The 20931-nt window shown below is 40.7% G+C and overlaps 1 protein-coding gene across 1 annotated transcript; it reads right to left on the bottom strand.

The window, feature by feature from the left end:
* Window positions 1-5877: 5877 nt before the first annotated feature.
* NPY4R2 (neuropeptide Y receptor Y4-2) lies at window positions 5878-16982 on the bottom strand. The gene is made up of 2 exons (XM_036385204.2): window positions 16868-16982; window positions 5878-11298 (listed from the first exon to the last, which is right to left on the bottom strand). The coding sequence occupies exon 2, from the start codon at window positions 11182-11184 to the stop codon at window positions 10051-10053; it is 1134 nt and encodes a 377-aa protein (XP_036241097.1). The 5' UTR covers window positions 11185-11298; window positions 16868-16982; the 3' UTR covers window positions 5878-10050.
* Between the last annotated feature and the right edge of the window lie 3949 nt (window positions 16983-20931).

The following is a 20931-nucleotide window of genomic DNA, read 5'->3' as shown; positions in this document are numbered from 1 at the left end:
GAACTTCATATTGTACCCAACAGGAAAAAAAATCTGCCAGATATAAATGGCAGAATGGAAAATGCTAGATGTTAATCTTGAAAGTGTTTTCAAGGATAACAACTAAAGCAACAATTTTGAAAGGAAAGTTGAAGGTTTTGAAAGGAAAGTTGCTTATACAGACATTCCTAATAAAGTTGTTGGTCATTGAGGTGTTTTATTCATGTTTTAGTAGGAAAAAAAAACTAATTGTTCTATCTTAGGTTTTGGATTTATTATCACTGTGGTTATACATTCAGCACTGTCCAATGAGATATCTCCACCAAACAAAATCTACTGTTTTAAGGAAACAGAGTCATGCAAGTTAGGTCTAAATTTCAAGAAGTTCAAAGGCAGTATTTTTGGTAATAAAATTTTAAACTTCCCAGTTGTCAGCAAGCTAGTGTGATCCTATATAGGCAGTACAAGCCAGCGGCTGAACTAGGGCTGAATTTTCAATATCAAATACTAGTGAGAAACTTGGACCGAAAGAAAGCTAAGTAGTGGACAGACTTTCAGTAGGTGTAAACCAGTCACATCCCATTGCAATTTCTGCAGAGCTGCAAGTGCTGCTGGTTTTCATGTGCAGCAGATTTTAGCTGAAGACAGTGAGATGAATCAGCAATACAATTTGCCTGTGCACGATGACAGCACTGGAACAAATTTGGCCAGGGCAGTGATGGAATGTCCATCCATGCAGATATTAAATACCCCATCCAAACATAATCCTGAGTATCATGCTTGTTCAAGAAACCGTGCTTAAACTCAGGGGTTGGACAAGGTAGCACCAAGAGTCCCTTCCCTCTTCAGCTGCTCTGTGTTTCTGTGAAGTTTCTCATAACAATTGTCTCAGTGTAGGTAAAGTAAAAATCCAGGCATTGTGGGTTTAGTAAGGCAGAATGTTGATTTTGGTGCTAAAGTTCATCTAAGAAATTCCAGTCCTCAACATCCTTCTCTGCTTTATTTTCCCATGTGTAAAGTCACTGTCTCTTTATTTGTGATGATAAAATTCTTTATAGGGTCACTGCATTAACTGGATCAATGATAAGACAAAGTTAAAAATAACAAACCAGGGTTTTAGAATATTTTTTTAAGTTTAATTTTTAAATGCATGGCTGTTCAGCTATGCAATTCCCAGCTCTGCTGGGCTGTACTGTCCCAGCCCACAAAATTATGAACAAGTGAGTGGGGGGAAAGCTCAGAAGAGACCAGCATGATGCCTGGATTCATCCTGTATAATTGCACACTGCTTATGCAGTCTCTTGCAGAAAACAGGACTATATGTTATCTGATGTTAACATAACTGAAAAATCAGACCCGTGTCTTCAGCTCACTGTACATTTTGGGTGCTCTGCTTATGGAGACAGAGCATTCAGAACCTTTGCTTCTTTAGGTGCTGCTGAGGAGGTCTAATGGTTAACCAAATAAGAATTAAAACTGCATGGAAGCATATCTATTAAGTTCTGCACAGGTTGGTTTTCCTCAGGGGCTGGGTGGTTCATTAGTACTACAGAGCCTGCAAGAAATAAACTCATTCAAACTAAGTTAATTATAAAATCAAGTGACTCCCCAAGAAGGGGAATCATTTTAATTGTTCCAGTTGTGTGACTGCCCATACTTATTCAGGTCACCTTGTACATCCCCATCTCCTTTCCAGTGCTCTTACCCCTGAATCTATTCTGGATTGAACATGCTGGAGCTGCAGTTTTCAGAGATTTAGGCATGGTTAAGGTGGAAATGGATTATTAATTAGTGTGCTGGTGTGAGACTGGGTTCAACAGCTGCACAGATACAAGCTTCCTGTGTGACTTTAGCATGTCACCTTGGGGCTGAATTTAATATTGGATTTAGATGGAGCTTGGACATCTACACTCCAAAAAAGAATCCTCAAAATTCTGCCTAATCTTAGACCTCTGCTTTGTCACTTCCCCGGTCCCTCTGAAATCCTGCTCTGACCATGTGGGAATACTCTTGGTTTTGTCACCACTGTTGAGCCATTCACCTTCCCAGTCCCTGCTGCTGCCTGCAGATTGGGAGCTGCCCAGCCTGTGCCTCCCAAAACCCTGCTCCACCAGGGGCATCAGCAGCTTGGACAAGGCCATGCCCTTCCCTGGCAGGACTGCTGAGCAGCTGATGGATGGGCAGTGTGTGTAAGGCCCCTCCTCACCTCCCTGCACAGTTCTGCAGCAGCAGCAAGCTGTATTTGTAGCACACATTGGTGAGCAAAATTATCAGCCTGTGTCTTCAGGGCTCTGAGAAGAGAATGGTAAGGCGTGCACCTACTTAATTTGTTAGAGTATTCTGTTCTCAGAAGTTAGTTACCTGCACATGCCTACTGTCTGGTGTGGCAAAGAGCAGCTCTGGGGCTGTGTCTGCACTGTGGGTGCATGTGAGTATCCATGCATGTCCCTGTGGCATGCAGGAAAACATCCAGTGGTGTCCAAGCTCACGTGCTCCTGTAGGTGGAAATTAAGAGTAGTTGCCTGCACTTAATTTCTGTGTATCCTCATGGCACTGGGAGGCCTGGAGTTTATTGTAGGAGATAACTGCTGCTGGCAGTTATTTACAATTGAAGCATATTAACAGAGGATGCAACACAGACATTCTTTCCTAACAAAGCAGTGATTTGTAAACCTCTATTAAAACAGTTGACAGTGTTTTCCTGAATAGATATTATAAATGCTATTAAAAAAAAAAAAGTTTGATAAAGAATGGATGTTCCTGGAAGCTGGTACCACTTATTGACCCCATACCTCTTAGTAATTTGTATTTCGTTATAAAAGGATATATTAAACAGTGTTTGCTCTTAGTATAAAATAGGAGATTGCTGCTGATAAGTATGCTTAAAATAAGCACCAGAGTGGTTCTTTTCATTCCCTACCTTTAATAACAGACTATACAGACAAAAGTGAATGCAGCCAGTCAAGCTGATGGCTGAGTCATAGCAACAGCATCAATTGATTTGTTTCCAAGTCTAAAAAAACTAATAAAGACTTTGCATGATCTCCTAGATACAAGAGGATTATGGTTAATGTCTTCAACCTGTCCTTTAAGCTCTAATACTCTCTCTGTGTGCTCAGATGCTGCCTATCATCTCTTTCAGGTGAATTCTATTAATAAAAATTGGTACTGAGTTAAGCTGGTTAAAACAAAGGCACGTTCCTTCTTATTGAACTAAAGAGAAGCTATCAGGAGTTCAGAACTGCCACCAGCCTTACCACTTACCAGTCACAGCAGTGCACCCATGTGTGCTTTGCAGTGTTTATCATTACTGCTCCTTTTTGTTCTTTCTAGTGAAACTAATGTGTTGACCTAGGAAGTACTGCACGGTAGAAGATTTAACACCAAACCACTCTTATTCCACACATAATTTGAAGTTTTTTTTTTTTTTTTTGCATCATTCAACCTGTTTGCAGAATGAGGGACTATTTTTTGTCCTTGTTAGTTGTTTGTTTGAAATTTTTCAAAATAAAAAATCAATTTTCTTGAGGACCTATTTTTAAAATGCACTGTGTACATTTGTTCCAAGGCCTAGATCCTGAGAAACTGTATGTTTATGATAGATCTTATGTATATTTTAATCCTGGAATGCTGTGCATACTGTAGTTCTAACCGCTTGTGGTTTGTGGAAAACTGATCAGTGAAAATGTTATGAAGCACAAAACCTCAAATTGTCCTCACTTAAACCTTAACCTTTGCAAATCTCTAATGTAATATATTCATTTTGCAGTGCAAATAATTGAGCATGAGCTGGATCAGGGGGTTGTTTGCAGATACTTTGCCTGTTGCTCTAAATACAGGTAGAATGCTTCTTTTTGCTCCAACCAAGTAATTCCTTGCTTCCTTCCCACAAACAACAAGGTACTCCCTTATTTAGGAGTGTCTGTAAGTAACTCACCCAGATGCTGAATGCAATTACAATGCCATTAAGCTTTTCCTTGCTGTGCATGGCAAACATATTCATCCTCTCAAGAACCACCTTTGCTTGACTCTTTCTGAGGCAGAGGAACTGTATTAGCAGTTTGTGGGTTTAACAGAAGGCCTTTCTGTCTGCTCAGGGAGATGAGCTTGCCTGGTGGGAGGCAGTGCATGCCTGTGTGCTGTGTCATATGCTGTGTGGGGCTTGTGGAAATGTGGGTTATTTTGAAAGGACATTGCGCAATGTGGGACTGTGGGGCTGCATTTCCCTGCTGGATTTCAGCACACGCTGAATTTCAAATGGGATCTGTGGCATTAGCTCATTTCACCAGCTTTAAAAACCTTTACCACAGTGCTAGCCAGCTTCTGCTATTTTTATAGCCTGGGAGCCTTCCCAAAACATAGCCCTGGGGGTACATGTGCATTATGCTCCTGGAGCAGTCTCTGTATTTGTGAGTTTAAACAAAAGCCTTTACTTGACTGTGTAAATTCCTTTGAGTTTAACATACACGTTGAGAAGGCCATAACTTTCCTGTGGTTTCCAGCTCTCTCCTGTGAGTGCAGGGTCTTTCAGAAAGTGTTTATATTGGTCTTTAGGACATCAGGAACTTTTCTACAATCTATCTTTAATATTAAAAAATATATGGTGCATGTAGTTAATTTTAGTCATTAAGTCAACCTATCAACCACATGAATCAATGCTCATTATCTTAAAAAAGGCATGGCATTGGACAAGTGCATTTGCCATGCAATCACCTTGTAGAAATGGAATCAAGACAAGTACTTATGGATGATGAAGTAGTATTTGCCCACTAGCCCCTACAGGGAGTATTCATGTTCCCATGGACTGGATAAGGGACACAGTAAATCATGACCTGAAGTTACTATACTCAAAGGACAGAATAAAACCTAGTCCTGTTTTAAAGAGTTACAGTGCAAGTTCCATGTTCTCTGTTAGCACACCTTTAGACTGAAACTCCATTTTTCTACTGTCAGTTTGCATCTTGTGATATTCCTCTAGAAGTACTTATTCATGCTACTATTATGCCATCAATTTATGTGTATCATGGCTATTTTTTCTTAGTATTATATGTGGTAATCTGTGTTGCAATTTCTATTGAACAAAACACTTCCTATTATATGTGATGAATACTATAGCACTATTTAACTGAGTATTGTTTTACAAAGGGATGGTGGGTGCCATCAACTAAAGTTCTATAAAGAAAAAAAAAAAGGTAGACATCTCCGGAATTAAATTTCAACACAGGTTTCCATCCTAAAATCTCTGTGCTGCTACTGGGCTTTAAATAAGCATTTATTGGAAGGACAACAAAACAATTCTCACTAAGGCCTAATGAGCATGATCTGGCAGGAAAGGCATAGTACAGAAGTATAAATCTCAGGCTTATTCTACTTACGACTTCCTGAGTTCAAATAAGTGACTTTATAGAGCAAACTGAGAAAGGGAGGGAAGAGCATAAAAGCTCTGTGGATTTTGATGCTCATACAATATAAACCCAGATAACACATCATACTAAGCATCAACAATTTACATTGGAGTCTACACAGGTATGAAAATCAGGCCAGTGTTTGATTGATAAGAAACTCGAAAAGAATGGCCTATAAAATGAAATGCCAGGTGATCTTGTGAGAAGACCCTTGGGTCAAAGCAAAAGGATCTCTGAAGTGGTCCTCAGGGTATGACATCTTATTTCACAATAATCTCTCACCCAGTGTCAGTCCTCAGATGTGTGTGCAGTGTGTTTGCACACAGCAAACCCACGCTGCAGATGTGACTGATGGCTGTCACAGCATTGCTGCCAACCCCTGTGGCAGCTCATGCCACACACCACCAGTCCAGGCAGGCAAACCCTGCTATTGCACTCTTCCCTTGTGTGTGCAAGTGTAATAAACCACACATGGTTATAGCACAAACTGCAGTCATTTCTGATACCTTGGTTTACTTTCTGTCAAGCCAGGTAACCCAGTCAGAGAAATTTACCAATACTTTTAACCCAGTCAAAGCATTTTATGAAGTTCAGTAAAATTTTGTTGAATATCCCACACTGATTTTCATCCCAGCAGTGTCAGTTACTTTCTGGCTGTGGTTCTGGTTGGGGTTCAGGACACTGTGCCATAGAGGACTCAGCTTCTTGTGCAATCTGAAAAGTCTGTGAAGATGATTTGAGTTCTGGCATCAGAGTATTCCAATGTTCCATGCTGAATTTTTGGTACTTGCCTGTCCTCCCTTGTTGGCTGCACTGCACCATTGTCCATTGGAATAACGTGTCAAATCCTTCATACATCAGTGGGTCTTATTACACCATACATTTGTTTTCTCTTGATAAACACTAGCTGAGGACTAAACCTTAAGTATTTTATACAATGAAGAGTATTACATCATTTTACAGAAGCAGGCACAGAGAAGTGACACAGACAATATTACTTTATTTGTTATTATAAGATTCCTGTAGTGTGCTATTTATATCACAGAATAAGTTGTTCTCTTGCTCTGAAAACCTTACTGTCTTCTTATAATGGGTCACAAGAGGCAAGATTATGAAAAACTTTTTTTTTAAAAAAAGGCAGTGTAAGGTCTTAAAATTGTAGGAACTCATGATTTGCACAACTCCTGCCTATTTCTCCATCATTGCTTTTGTGACTCAGTAGCAGAACTTTAGAGTATACCCAAAACTATCACTGTATACAATGAACACAAAAAAGCTCTGTGCTTCTTACACATTAACAGTATCTGTTATTTACAGATGGATAAGAGGTATGTAAGCTATTTCTGTTCTGTTGCCTTCTGCTGGGACCAAAGAAACCTAGCCTCCCTTGGATGCATAAAGCCCCAAAGTGACAAATAAAATGGCTCTTTCAATTATGCAGGCATAATTTCATCTAGCCTTGTGACTTTGCCTTCAGAGGGAACAGTTGCTGCAAAAGTACTTAAAAAGCTACCAGGGTATTATCTCTACTGCATTTGTGCACAGCAGCATAAGCCTTGGTGTATGCACAGAATGAAGAATTGGTACAGGCACCTTTCCTGTCACATATTCAGTCCTTTGGTACCTAGATCTATTTATTTTTCTGTGTTTTCTTTAAAGTTTATTTAGTTACGTAGGAAGTTTTAGAGGTTGAAAAACATGTATCTCAGGATAGTAAGTAAATGGATAGACTGCAGCTGGTTGGGAGTTTCTGAGGGTCTGCATTTTTGCAGTTAGAAGTATGGGTGCAGTTTGGTGCCTTTTAGTGTTTAAATCCTGTAGTTTATCCAGTCCAAAGTCAGTTAGTAATAAACAGTAGTTGACTCAAAACTTGACACTTTGCTTAATCACGAGAGGAAGATAACATCCGTTTGTGTTTGTCTGTGTTATTGTAAAGTTGGATCCGCTTGCTTTATGTATCTACTTGTGTTCATGGAAACAAATGGCCACGTGAATTACAGTTAAACAGTGTCAGATCTTGCTCATATTTCTACCCTTTGCAGGAAGAACTCAGATCTGATGCACAATGCCAGTGCACAGCTCCAGCAGCAGGTCTCTGCTGTACTATAAGCACTTTACCAAAAGTTTTCACTTAGAGCTAGTGACAAAGACAGGCTTGTGGAAGTGCAAATGCTAAAGGTAATTGTGTTTCCATTTAAGACACTGGCTGCTTGAAAATTTATATACTTAAGACCATGTATCAGGTAATTTTCTGTGTTTGTGTTTAGCAGAGTATTCTTACAATAGCTTTACAGACACTTTAGCTGACCAAATGCTGGAATTCTAACAAGTGCGGAAAACAGGCAGAATTACTCAATTACTTAAATTGATTCTAAATGCAAAACCGTGACAAAGTTGAAACAGTATTTAAGCCCTGAAGTAATACAGCACAGTTTTGATATAACTCACACTGATTAGGAGGAGCTGCTGTGTTTTGTGCTACTCAGCATCCCATGGTGGTTTTGGCTACAGCAGCAAATTTCAAGATGCAGCTGATATAAAAGTCCTCTTGTTCTGTGTTTTTAGTAGACTCAACGCCCAGTCTAGAAATCACATTGCATGCAAACTAATCAAGAGAAACAACTTCTCAGCATAGCAAGTAATAAAGAAAATAAAAGAAAGCTGGAAGCCATTTGAAAAAAGCAAAAATATCTTGCCACATAGTTGAGGAAGATACAAAAGGTAATCAATCACACACCAAGTCCCTTACTAAGATATACAGGTTCTGGCCAGAATTACAGGGGTGGCTGCATCAAAAAAGGTTCTGCCGTAAGATTCTGCACACGAGAATTCAAGGCCAAACTTCAAGTTTTACAACTGAAATCTGTGCACCCAGCTCATGGCAAGGGTTAACTTTTATTTCTGCCAGCTGGGGATAGGATAGCTCTTGCTGCCTTATAACACAGGGGTTAGCTCTTGTCCTCAGATACTCTGCTCAGCATCCATATTCCTGTCAGTTCACAGCATTGGAAGAAGACTTTTCCTCACCTGTCTTTATACCAATTGGTCTGATCAGAGATCTGCCAGCTAAGGAATTTCTAGTTGCTTGCATAACTATACACTGCATATCTTCAGCTCCATGCAAACCTCTTGACTGCAACAAGTAATCATTGCTTATCAAAGCACATTTTGTGTTGGAAATTATCTCAGCTGACCACCCAGTCTGGTCTTCTGCTAAGGTTAGTTTAGCAAATCAGGATAGAATATGCTTCAATATTTCATTAGCATTGAACTGGATGGTCTCCTTTTTGCACTTGCTACCTGTTTTGTTTTGTTTTTTTTAAATCTGTACCTCAGTATGGCCTTCTTGGGCATGCCTTGGTTTCTCAGTAGTCACTGAGCGATTTCTCTGGCTCCAGAGGTTAAAAAGAGTTTATAGTTTGTAGGTTTCATGAACAAAGGCTACAAATAACACAGTTATGAAAATATGACCATTTTACTAGAGCAATTGTCAGTACTACCTATGTGGCTTGGCTTTAGCCTGACCTGGGTTCCACCTGTGTATTTTCATTGACCTTCTCTTGATTTGTTGGAATTTCAGCTTCACCTGTGCTGCTGATGCCAGTGAGTGTGACTGATATCTGCCATCAGGTTTTATTTTTTAAGAAAACTCAAATTCTCCATGCACATGTTTATTTCTTTAGAAGTGTAGCCACTCTGGAAACACATGGTTTCCACAAACAGGTTTTCATGCTCATTCTGACCTTCTGAATTAGATACTTTGCAATTACAGTACCAAGAAGATGCTGAAGCAGATTGTCATGTTGCTACCAAGTCCTAGAACAACTCCTGTAATCTGGCCATCTTGTACCATCATGGCATGAAGCTGTAGCATTGCAGAGCTTGGTGACTGACAGCAGCAGGAACTGACTCATTTCCATGTAGATCTACAACTGTTTATCATGTGCTTAAAAACAGTTCTCAGTATCATCTCAATGCATTTTGAGTTTAATCCATCAAATAGCATTTTCATTTGCTGCCATCCTTTGTAAGTGACTGTCTTCTTTACATACCAGGGTCATTGTTGCTTGTCCCTGCTTGCAGAGGCAACAACTGTTCTCAAGCCTATGGCAGAGAGTGAAGTTTTATAGAAACAGGCAGTGTTTTATGTGAAGATGTGAAAGATTACTGTTACTTAATGGGCTGTGAGAGGTGGTAAAAAAAAAATTGATATTTACATATCTCTGTTCCACTAGTGTGTCACCTGTGCATAAAAATCTTACTAATACTGGAAAACCGAGAGAGTCTTCCAACACAACTTTTGGCAGCCTGCAGTGATGAAACTGGAAATCTGGTTTTCTACTGCAGCCATGGTAGAGATATGAGTTTTGCTGATGAACCCATGTCAGCCTCCGTGCAGTCACAGCTTAGTCACTGTTCTTAGAGCAGCTGCTTTACAGCAGCCCAGTCTCCTCAGTGTCCTTACCACCTCAGTGACATGAAAAGCTTGTGCACCACAGCAGCAACTGTGAACATTTACAACATTACTTTGCTTGTTCTTCCAAAAATCAGGTAGTGTTGGCTTCCTGTTCACATCCCAGCTGTGGCATCACCAGTTGCTTTATATACCCACAGGTAATAGTTGGTGTGTGGTGTCAGTGCACCCTTCTGAAATGTTTTCTGCTCCTTAGATAGAATTGTGCCTACAGTTCAACATCAGTGACCCCTTGGAAATTTCAGTCTGCATGGTGGATAAAGGCAAATGATCATATTCTTCCATTGAGGCAGTTACTGAATTATGCTGGCAGCTTAGAATCAGTGACTTCACTTCTTTTTTGAAGTTGCTGTTTAGGAAACCATAGATAACAGGGTTGACACAGGTAGAAGCCATAGCTACCAGGTGGCACAATGAGAAGATCAGGTTGTGGTGGCAAGGCGAAATGATTTTGTAATTCCAGTCCACGATGGTGTTGAAAACATGCAGTGGTAGCCAGCAAACAGCAAAAGCAGCAACCATGGATGCTAGCAAGATGTTTATCCTTCTCAGCTGGACCGCTCGGTTGCTGTACTCGCTCTTCTCAAACATGTCCTTCCTCTTCTGCAGGCGTAAGTAGATTCGCAGGTAGCAAAGGATGATGAAGAACAGAGGGATGCAATATTGCAAGAGCAGTAAAGTGGTAGTGTAGATAAGTTTGTGTTGCTCAGAAGGCCACGAGTTGATACATATTGCCTTATCAGTGGAAAAATTCATGAAGTGTGAGAGCTGCTCATACAACTCGTTAGACAAGATGGATGTGGTCAAAAAGGGTAGGGACATGAGACATGCTAAAGTCCAAATCACTCCAATTCCTAGGTAGGCTTGGGAGGTATTTGGCCTCCAGCCAGTTGGGTTTATGATGAGCTGGTGTCTTTCCAGAGCAATAAGGACAAGGGAAAGGATTGACACTGTCACAGTTGTGCACTGAGTGAAAGAGGTCATTTTGCACATGACTTCTCCAAATATCCAGTAGTCCATCATAGTGTAAACGACGGTGAAAGGCAGGCAGACGAGACACATAAACAAGTCTGAAATTATTAAGTTGGAAATTAGGATATTGGTGACATTTGCCTTTTCCTTCTGCCTGGCAATGACAGCAATCAGACAGATGTTTCCCACAATGCCCAGAACAGTCTCCAAGCTGTAGGAGGTGGCCAGAAAGACAGTAAGGTCAGTGATGTTCATGCACTGATTAGAAATGTTCATAGGAAAGCTTCGGCTTGAGCTCCAGTTCTTGCTGATCAGGAAATGAAAAACATCATTAACAGCCCTTGTCTTATTCATCTTGAATCCCAAAATATTTATGCAAAAGGGTGGTAGTCAAACACAGTCTGAGTCTTCTGGAGCCAGTCTAAAAGCGTTATCTGTTCTGTCTGGCTGTGGAAGGTCTGGATATATCTGCAAAGGAAAGGAAAAGAAAAAATATGTTTAGTTATGCTGCAAGAAATTAGTCAAAAGGGTAAGGAGGGAGACAGGGAAGCAAATGCCAGGGATTTTGTGTATATTCTGCAGCTCCCTCTTACACAGTTTATTAGATCATAAAATGGAGCCCTTTGCTGCACTGTGGTATGAAAGTCTGTACAACTCTATTGAATTATGACCATGTTTATTCATTGTGAGGTTGTCCCATGGATTTAAGAACTTAACTTCATTATTTCACTCACTGCAGTATCTTGAACATCACTAATGCAGTAGAGTGGTGATACAACAAAACCGGATCAAAACCCACCCAGGGTAAAATTGTGTGCAATTCTGGTTTTGCAAGGTTCTGATCCAAAACTGGGCAGAGGACATTGTGAGGCTGCATTTACCTTCAGCTGTGCTAAATATCAATGTGCAAGGCTAGGCATATTAGGTGCGCAAAGCCAACATTAAAATATCTTCTGTGTAATGCATTTGTAATTGCAGCCAGAACTCACATTTGTGCAAGACAATTACCATGCAAAAACTCAGGCTCATTCTCTGGAGGGATATCATGGGAAATTTTTTAAAAGTCTAAAATAATTCGAAATAATTTCAACGTTTTCCAGCTTCTACACAGCTGTGACAGGTCATGGGAACTGCAGTCCAAATTTCTTGCTTCCTCATTCCGGATGAACTCCAGTGCCCATGAAGCATTGATATCTCCCCTAATGTGACCATGACAGGGTTTATCAGAAATACAGTCCAGCTCTCTGATTTTGGCTTTAAGAGTGAGTGATTTTGATAGTGGCTTTTAATTCCTTCTGGGAAGATTTTTATTGATTCTCCCTCAGGATAAGTTTGCTTTTTTTTTTTTTTTTTTTTCTTTTTTTTTTTCTTTTTTTACGAATTTGTTGTAAAAGCATGTTCTATCTCCTAGAGAGTGTTCCTGCACAGATAGGTGTGCTTCAAACTCACTGCTGCAAGCCATGAGCTGGGACTTTCAGTGGGATTCAGGGAGCCAAACCCATGGAGTTAATTGCTACTGCATACTTCTGGAAATCTCAGTCACAGGACTGCCTCGACTCTCCCAGATGACTCCTGTGAGCCATAGCAAAGTCTACTTTATAATCCTGACCCTCATGTCCAAATCCTCTGTGTCCAGAAATCAAAGAAAAAAAATCTGACTCTGCTGAGAGTTCTCATCAGGCCAGAGGCAGTTCCATGCTGTTCAAGGGCTTGTAGTATGAAAAGTAAATAAATACTCGGGGAATGACAGTATTTAACCACTGCATGACACTTTCCTCAATGATTAAATATCACTCAAACAAGTTTGTGAGGCGGTGAAAAATGTCTGAGATTCAAGAAAAACCTACTGATTATGGTATGAATACATAAGTAACATGGTATGGTGAGCTTATCACTTCAATGGAGTAGCATTTATTGCTGAATAACTGCATGCCTAAAGATAACCAGTACTGTACAAAAAGCCCCCACTATCCTATATGTTTTTCTTTGCCTTGTCTTTCCCATTATGAATTTTATTGTTTTCTAGAGATGTTGCCTCTCAGGAACTAAAGAAAGCAATAGGGTGCAGTAAATAAAAGGATGCTTTGGGATCATTGTTCTGTTTGATCAGCAAAAATGAACAAGTACAGTAAATTCTTTTGTTACTTTGCTGGACCTGTTGATTTCTCTAACTCTACCTCTCTTTATCTTTCTGTCATCTATCCATATCCATCTGAGGCAGTCAAGACAGTCACACAAGAAAAATATAGCAGCCCTTTAGTCTTTCATTTCCTCAGTAGTTTAAATCTTAATTAAAGCAGGGCAAAGAAAATTTTCCAAATTGAGGATATAGGCATAACTCCTTCTGTCCTCCCATTTTTGTGTTGTTGCCCAATCCATGTGAACAGATTGATACACTTTCTGGAAGAAAAAGAAGCAGCAATGGTGATGAATGGATTCCATGTTCACATATGGGGAGTGTATGGTGGTCTGTTTCAGTGAGAAAATGGATATGGAATTAAAAACCTTCAACCAGCCCCATTGTTTTTAATGATTGCTGGCCAGTGGAGATGCTGCAAGCGAAACAGAGCTAAGGGATGGGCAGCCTGCAATATTATTTTGTACCAGTCAGAAGAGACAAGTCCTGGCATTTGGACAGGACAAACAGATTTTGCTGTAAACAAAACACGTGAGCTTTTTACTACGGTCCCAGCCTCATGTCCCTAGCTACAGTATCCTCAACAACAAACACATGGTTCTCTTTTGTTGCTTGAAAAATATGAAAATATGTGCAGTTATTACAAACATCTGTGTCCACAGAGTAAGCCCTCTCAAGGGTCCCAGACACTTTTGGACATGCTGAAGCAACAGTGAGAACTAATAATGCTGAAGAAAAAAAGAGAAAGTGGTGGAGCCACCTGAAAAGCAGAAGTCAGATCCCATAGGTTTAGAGAACACATTTCCAAGAGAAATAGCAAAGACTGAGTGTGGCTGTGTGTTGGTCACTGATGGTAAGTGTGGTTGGGATGAAGAGCATCTCTGTAATGTGTGTTGTTGGGTTAGGAGCTCCCTCCCTTTTATCACTTTGTGCTATCCCACACCAGATGAATGACAGGCACTTGCTGGGCATTCAGTCTCATGGTACTGCCCAGAAGTAAATAAGGAGTTATCACCCTCTTATCACCGATAAGAGGACTGTGAAAAGAAGATGGGACATGAGTTGTCCAGTGTCTCTAGGGAACCTGTGATGCACCATGAGGTGCTTTAAACCACCTGCCAACCTGATATCTTGGGAAAATTCAATGCACAGATCACCTATGTCTGTAGTGCTCTTTAGCTCTTGTTCCAGCAACCATAATACAAAAAGCAGTCCCAGAAAAACAGAAAAATAACTATTGCATTAGCCTTACACTTATGCATCCTAGTATGGTATCCTTGGGTGGCAAGATCCTCAAGGGTAGTCACTCCCAAATTATGTGTTTGGCTTTCAAGGTGTTTGGTTGCCTTTCAGTTTATTCTAAACCAAGAGCCAGTAAAAAGCAATGTGTGCATATTCTGTTTAGACATTTGAATCAAAGGTGAGCTAATATAGTGAATCATCAGTGCAGTGGGAACAGGGGTGTTTGTTAGTTAGTCCCCCCATTGTATTGAAGGTCACAGAAACCATGAGATTATGGTCGAAGAAAAAACAGCTTTTTTCCTCAGAAAATGAAGCAATATTTACTTGGCTTGTAGGAGTAAGAAGTATATCTCCTAAATCTGTTTGTTGAGGGAGAGAGATTTTTGCTTGTTTTTTGCTCACTTGTCTTTAAAGAAGAAAGAGGAATCCTGTTCAGACTCTTAATGAATATTGGGAAAGAGTTCAGTAACAAAAACGAAGATGTTCATGGGAGTTTGTTCTCTAGTTAATGCAGGATGAGACAGCTTCTCTAAAAAGCAAGTGTCACAAAAGTCTGCAGCAAATTAACAGGATACAGAAGGAAGAAGACAATGAGCTTTCAGAATTAATCTTAGTATAAGTTCAGTTCCCCACATACATCTTTTGTAGGCATTTATCACTCTTCTGTTTGTGCTGGAAGCAAGGAAGAAGAGCAGGCAAAGTTTGAAGGGTTTGTCTTGGTGAACAGCACAGCCTTCTAAAGTAACAAATGTCACTCAGCTTGTCTCAAAAAAAAAGAAACCAAATTATCACTTGTCAGCTCAAAAGTCTTGCCCCAGGGCATTATCCTGTATTTCTCTGAAAAATTCCTCAAAGGAAATGGAATACTGCAGAAATGAGTCAGGGAAGAAAATAAAACCGTCAGTGGGTTTCAAGGAGACTGCTAGCCCATTATGGCTTCAAGTAGTTAATACATGACTGCTCCTTTGAGAGACCTCTGGACTCAAAGACATCCTTTGAAAACCCCAATAAAAACTTTTTTTCCTGGAGACAGGATAAAGCAGGGGGCTGCTACAGATGCTGGGCTCTATGTACCCACTGGGAAAGGGTGGGTCATTTTTGCAAAGCTGATCATGATCATCCACTGCCTGCAATCAAATAACATCTCCATAGTTGGGATGGACAGTGGAAGCCAATTTCCACATCAGACATTAGTCAAAGAAAAAAAACATATTTGCAGTGTCTGGCTTCATTATCTGACACTTAGAAGCACTTGCTTATCTATCCCAGAGCCTAACTAGTTGCTAAGACAACTGGCTTTCAGTCCATAAGACATTCTGGGAGAAGCAATTCCTAAAGACATGCAGTGATTGTATCACTTATTTAAAGAGTTAAAGCAATTACTGGGAGTAAAGCTGCCTGTTGTCTGCTAGGAAAAAATAAAAAAGGAGCAATGGAAAGGTTCAACACAATGCCAGAATTTATATTACAGATATTGAGGTAGAGGGGACTGACTGACAGTGGTATCCCCTTTTGTCTGCCAATGACATTATCTCAGTAAAGCACAACTGGCCTGTTTAGCCTTACATACTAAAGAAAAGTTAAAAATCACTATTATTCTAGCTTCCCAGGAATGCAACACTTAACTAGAAGAGGAAATGTCACTGGGTTTGCACAGACATCCCAGAACAGTGTAAAATCCATAAGGGATCCTGTACAGTGAAAGTTAATGGATGAACTCTTCACCTCTTTTTAGCTTTGTATTGCAAAAATATTGGGACAAACTGTCTTAGGTCATTGAAAAAGCTATATAGGATAAAAATTTCTAGAACCTGCATAATTAGAGTGTATAAAAACCTGTGTATATTAACATATTACAAGTCTAGAACATAAGGGGTGGCATAAATACCAAGGAAAGTGAATTCTTTTTCCCCCTCTCATATCTGCATGTTTTCTGAGGGAAACCTTTTCGAGCTCATGAAATTCTGTTATGAGTTAATCTTCTCTGATCCTGTAGAAAGCAAGGAAGTTTTACAAAAGCATTTACTCCAACTTTTTATTTTCTGGTTAAATTCATAACAACCTTACTAAAGACATGGAGCCAGCTCACAAAGGCAAAATGTGAAAATCTGCAGACTGGAGAATGGTAGTTAGCCCTTGATCTCTTAAGAGTAATGGCCTTTGTGACATGTTTGCTACCCAAGAGAAAAAAAATACATTTTACAAAGATGATCATTACCAAAGGAAGTGGTGGATCTATAAAACATTGCAATGGGCACCTCAGCAGTCAGTCAGTCAGGATATCTGGAGAGTGATGTGTTGTGTCCTGTCTGAAGCTGCACTGGTTGTGTGAGGACCAAGAAATCTCAGGGATTAAGAGATAAGAAGTGTTTTCCAGCGACCAGAGGCACCAGGAAGGTTCTTTCTGTCACACCACAGGGTGGCAGGGAGCACACTGAACCGAAAAGGCTCCCAAGAAGCTGTCATCTCCCTCTTGCACCCCAAAAGGTTGCAAAGCTTTGCTCAGTAGATACAAGAGTTGGGCCTTTCGTGACAAGTCAAACAGTCTTCACGAATCAAACATAGTCATCAACTTTTTTTAACAATAACAGGTGATAACTTTAATAAAGAGATGTGAGCTCTTGACAATCTGAAATAGATAATTTAGAAAATTCTTACCAGTTACTGATGGAGAGAATCTCTGCTGTTGGTGCACATTTCTGATCTGGAAGCAGGCAGAAATGTTGTAGGAGTGAAGTAAGACCTTTTGTGCCCTTGCAATCCAGGAGAGGAGCTCTGCTGGCTGTTTCTGTAGGTGATTAGGATGGCATCTCTCTCCCTCTCCCCCTCTCTATCCCGCCCTCTTGTCCTTCCCTCCCTTCAACTTAGCCAATGAATTCTGCCCTATGATTATGGTCTGACTTTGAAGTTCTGGCTCCCTCTGCTGTTGTATAAATATACAAAATCTAGGGATACTTGGGAGGAATAACAACTTCAGAAAAGAGCTGTGAAGTATCTGAAGCACAGCATGCCCCCATGCTGCACAAGTGTGATCTCAAGTGAAAACAAAGAGACAAAATACAGACATAGAGCCTAATCCTCTTCTCCTTGCTGAGGCAAGATTTCTGTAGGGCTACAAAGACAATTTTGCCTCAGCTTAGGAGGCCAGTACCAGTTTTCTCAGATTTTCCATTCCATCACAGACAGATGTTGAAATTTTCTTTTAGAAGGGTGCACGCTAAAGCCCTTAGATTGTGACTGGGGAAGAGACACAGTGTTACTCAGGAAAAGAACTCAGAAATGAAAGAGCACTGAAAAAGGTGGAAATAAAGGGGGGAAAGGGGATTGCAGAAGTGCCAGATTTCTGTGATTTTTTTTTCCCCAGGTCTTTCTCATCAAAAACTAAGGTAGAAATCAGAGCTGCAAATTTTTCTCTTGTACTGGGAAAATGCACAAACAGAATATTTCCAACAGCTATGCCAGAATAACCTAATTTTGGTCTTTATATAAAAATGGTTTTAAGCTATAGTCAGCTGCATAATCAGAACAGTGGCTAATACTGTTCTGGAGCCTTTCTTAAGTTGTGATAAGCAGTGGTAGCAAAAAGGTTTTTTATTTGCAGGCATGTAGTATGTTAACAGAAATAAGATGTTTCAATATCACAATAACTGCAAGTTCATGTGAACTAAACTAAAAGTGAAAACAGTTTTTCATTTATACCATATATTTTCTTTCATTTTTTCTGGTAACAGCTATTACAGATGTGATCCTCTGCTTCAAGAGCTCAGCAGACAGCTTTCATCATTAGAGAAATAAGCAAAGCAGAAGTAGGGATGTAGAGTATTTTGGCATTTCTCATGTCTAATGGTGCAGAGAAGCATAGAACTGGAATGTATATAATGAGTGGTGTAAGCTGGACAGTTGTCCACAGTTAATGATTTTTAAATCAGGGGTTGCTTGAGCTGCTTCTTATTTTGTGTTACTTATTTTTTTCCAGCCTCCTTTTCAGAGGCTTTATTTACCAACTAGTTTGAACCAGCACCCATATCCCAACATTTGCCCTGCACCCAGGCACCTCTGAAGGAGACGAGCTTTCCAATCTGGCAATGGAAAAGGACATGCAGGCTGTGCTTGGCATGGGAAAGCATCAGCCCACACAAATCTTGAGCTTTTGGCCAGCTTTGCAGGAAGTACAAGATTCTTCCTATCTTACTGGAGACAGAGAAGCTGAAATTATTTATTTGGCTGGCTTGTACCCTTCTGTTTTTTCCTTAATTTATTTATCGTATGTTTATTTGTACTGCTGTTCAAAGCATTAAAGAAAGGGGAGGAAAACCATTAGGAAAAAGACAGGCCTTTTCCTGAGGGATATTTGGATTTGTGAAGCTATTCTGTTCCCCTCAGCTGCAGCATTCCTTAGCCAGCCTTGCCTCCACACCTTCTAAACATTTAAAGATATATTGGGCCGCTTTTATTCTCTCAATTCAGACGTTTGGGCAGAGCTTGCAAGCTAGCAAATAAACATCTGCTCTCTTCTTAAAGTCAGTGGAGAACAGCTGTATCATGGCTCCTGAAACACTGCTCAGGGCTCTGCTGCCCAGGGATCAAGAAATGACAGCTACCAGTATCTTGCTATGTCATCTGGGACTTGACAGATTTTTAGGATGAACTTCTCTAGCCAGGTCCTGGCCATTTTGGTGAGGTGAATGGGGCTGCATTAGAGCCCTGTTACACACATGTTCTTTCCACATGGCATCCAAACTGCAGGATGAAAATGCTCACTATTAATAAGCTGATGTGGGAGCAACACTTGGGCCATTCCAACCCTGCAGACATTCATGGGTCTGGGACTTACATGCACCAGCAGCCACTGAGTGTAAGGCAAGAGGTGCAATGGGGCTGGAGTTGCCCAGCAGCAGCTGCCCAGACTGCAGCACAGAGGGGACAATGCTGAAGTTACCCTGGAGTGAGAACAGCAGCAGCAAGACAAAGATGCCAATGCAAATTCCCTCAGGTGGTCTGGGTTCAGCACCTCACTAAAAGGGGTTCTGGTGCTTGAGCTGGCTGGTTTGTACCTGGCCGTGGTTCACTTCCCAGTGGGAACTACTGAACAATAGTCTGTAGAGAGTCTCTGTGAGGATCCCAGCCCATTAAGACTTGAGAAATTAACAAGAATATTTGTATGGGTGTGCATAACAATGGAAATTCCACATTGGGAAGCAGTGTGGAAGTACTGTAGTCCCAACTATTGCTAGTTAAGTGCTGTCAACAGCCCAGTCCCATGTGTTGTTGATAGGAGATGGGGTGAAGAAGCTGTAGCTGGCATGGCATGGGGCTGTCCCAGCTCCCAGACAGCAATAAGAAGCTTTGTTCCCATTCTCCACCCACAGCCCATGCTCCTGTTATCAGAAGGCACAGGAGAACTGTGCTGCTTGCTCTGCAGCTGGCCCAAAACAGCTGGACTCCATGGAGACAAAGCCTGTCAAGGGGGTACAGGTGCATGAAGAAATAGTCCTGTCTGCTCTGGCCAAATAACTCCTTCCAGCAAGGGGTTATGGCGACAGCAAGGCCTCTACCAACCAACGCTGGCTGCGATTGAGCATTTCCCTGCAGTGACAGGATTGTCACAGCAGTGGGATTACAGCTGCACTCTGGATGCTTTGGGGGTCTCCTCCAGCATTCCTGTGTCAGATCTCCAGCCATATCAGCCTTCCTTGATGGAGCCCTGATACTCTGTCTCCTTCTTTCCTCTGAGCATGAATTTTCAGAGGCCAATTCTGCTACAGTACATTTAGCAAATCTAATTGTGTTCCAGCATCTGGAGTCCTGCTCTCTCTGGCACTGCTGAACAGTGAGCAAACAATATCCATAAAGAATAGTACTAGGCACTTGATGACAAAAGCATGTGGAGAAAATGTACCATGGAACAGTACATAGTGCAGGTGTATGCTGAGTTTATCAGGGCTACGTGGCATCCCCATAGATATTTCACAGAAGTTTGGTTTGGCTTCATTTTGTGAGCATCTCTACTTCTTTCTGAAGCAGAATTGCTATTTCTACCATTATCAGCAATCCTCAATTTTTTCATAACTTTCATTCCCTGGGGGGAGCTATGAAACTGATGTATCTGCGCAGGAATTTTTCTGAACTGCTTAAATGATGTTCAGAAAAGTAGGGCTGATACTCAGGGGTCCCTAGGCAGGCCCTTATAGATGAATCTAGCATTTAGGAAGAGGATAGCATAACCCCTTGTATATATCTGTATCTACATCTACCTCCATAGATATAGATATGCAAATATATATATATATATATTTGTACATAACTGGATTAAATCCTCTGATTCATCCTTCTCAAGTAGAGAAGTGAGGGCCCCTCTGATGCCTGTTCCTCCCAGATTGGTCATAGCCAGATGCAGGGATGTCCATGGCATTGGTCCCAAGAAGGCACAGGGGCATATCATCAAAGGGAGCTGCTTCTTGTTCTAACTTGCTTTTGTTCCTCAGCCCCCAAAAATTCTAAAAGATAAAATGTATTTCTCATTTTATCTGCTTTCTGGAATCACCTTATTGACTGCCATAGATGGGGTTTTTCTGATAATTAGTAAGCTGTTTTCCTTATTATGTGCAGGTTTTCTACTTGTATGTTCTCAGCACCACACTTTAAATAGACCATGTGATTGTGGTTTTCCACAGCAGATATGGAAAGAAGTTGTTGTTTGCATCAGATGAAATATTTAATTG

Source organism: Molothrus ater, chromosome 8, assembly GCF_012460135.2.
Source record: "Molothrus ater isolate BHLD 08-10-18 breed brown headed cowbird chromosome 8, BPBGC_Mater_1.1, whole genome shotgun sequence".
Lineage (NCBI taxonomy): Eukaryota > Metazoa > Chordata > Aves > Passeriformes > Icteridae > Molothrus > Molothrus ater.
The sequence above is the reverse complement of the archived record's forward strand: the minus strand, read 5'-3'. Positions and strand labels throughout refer to the sequence as shown.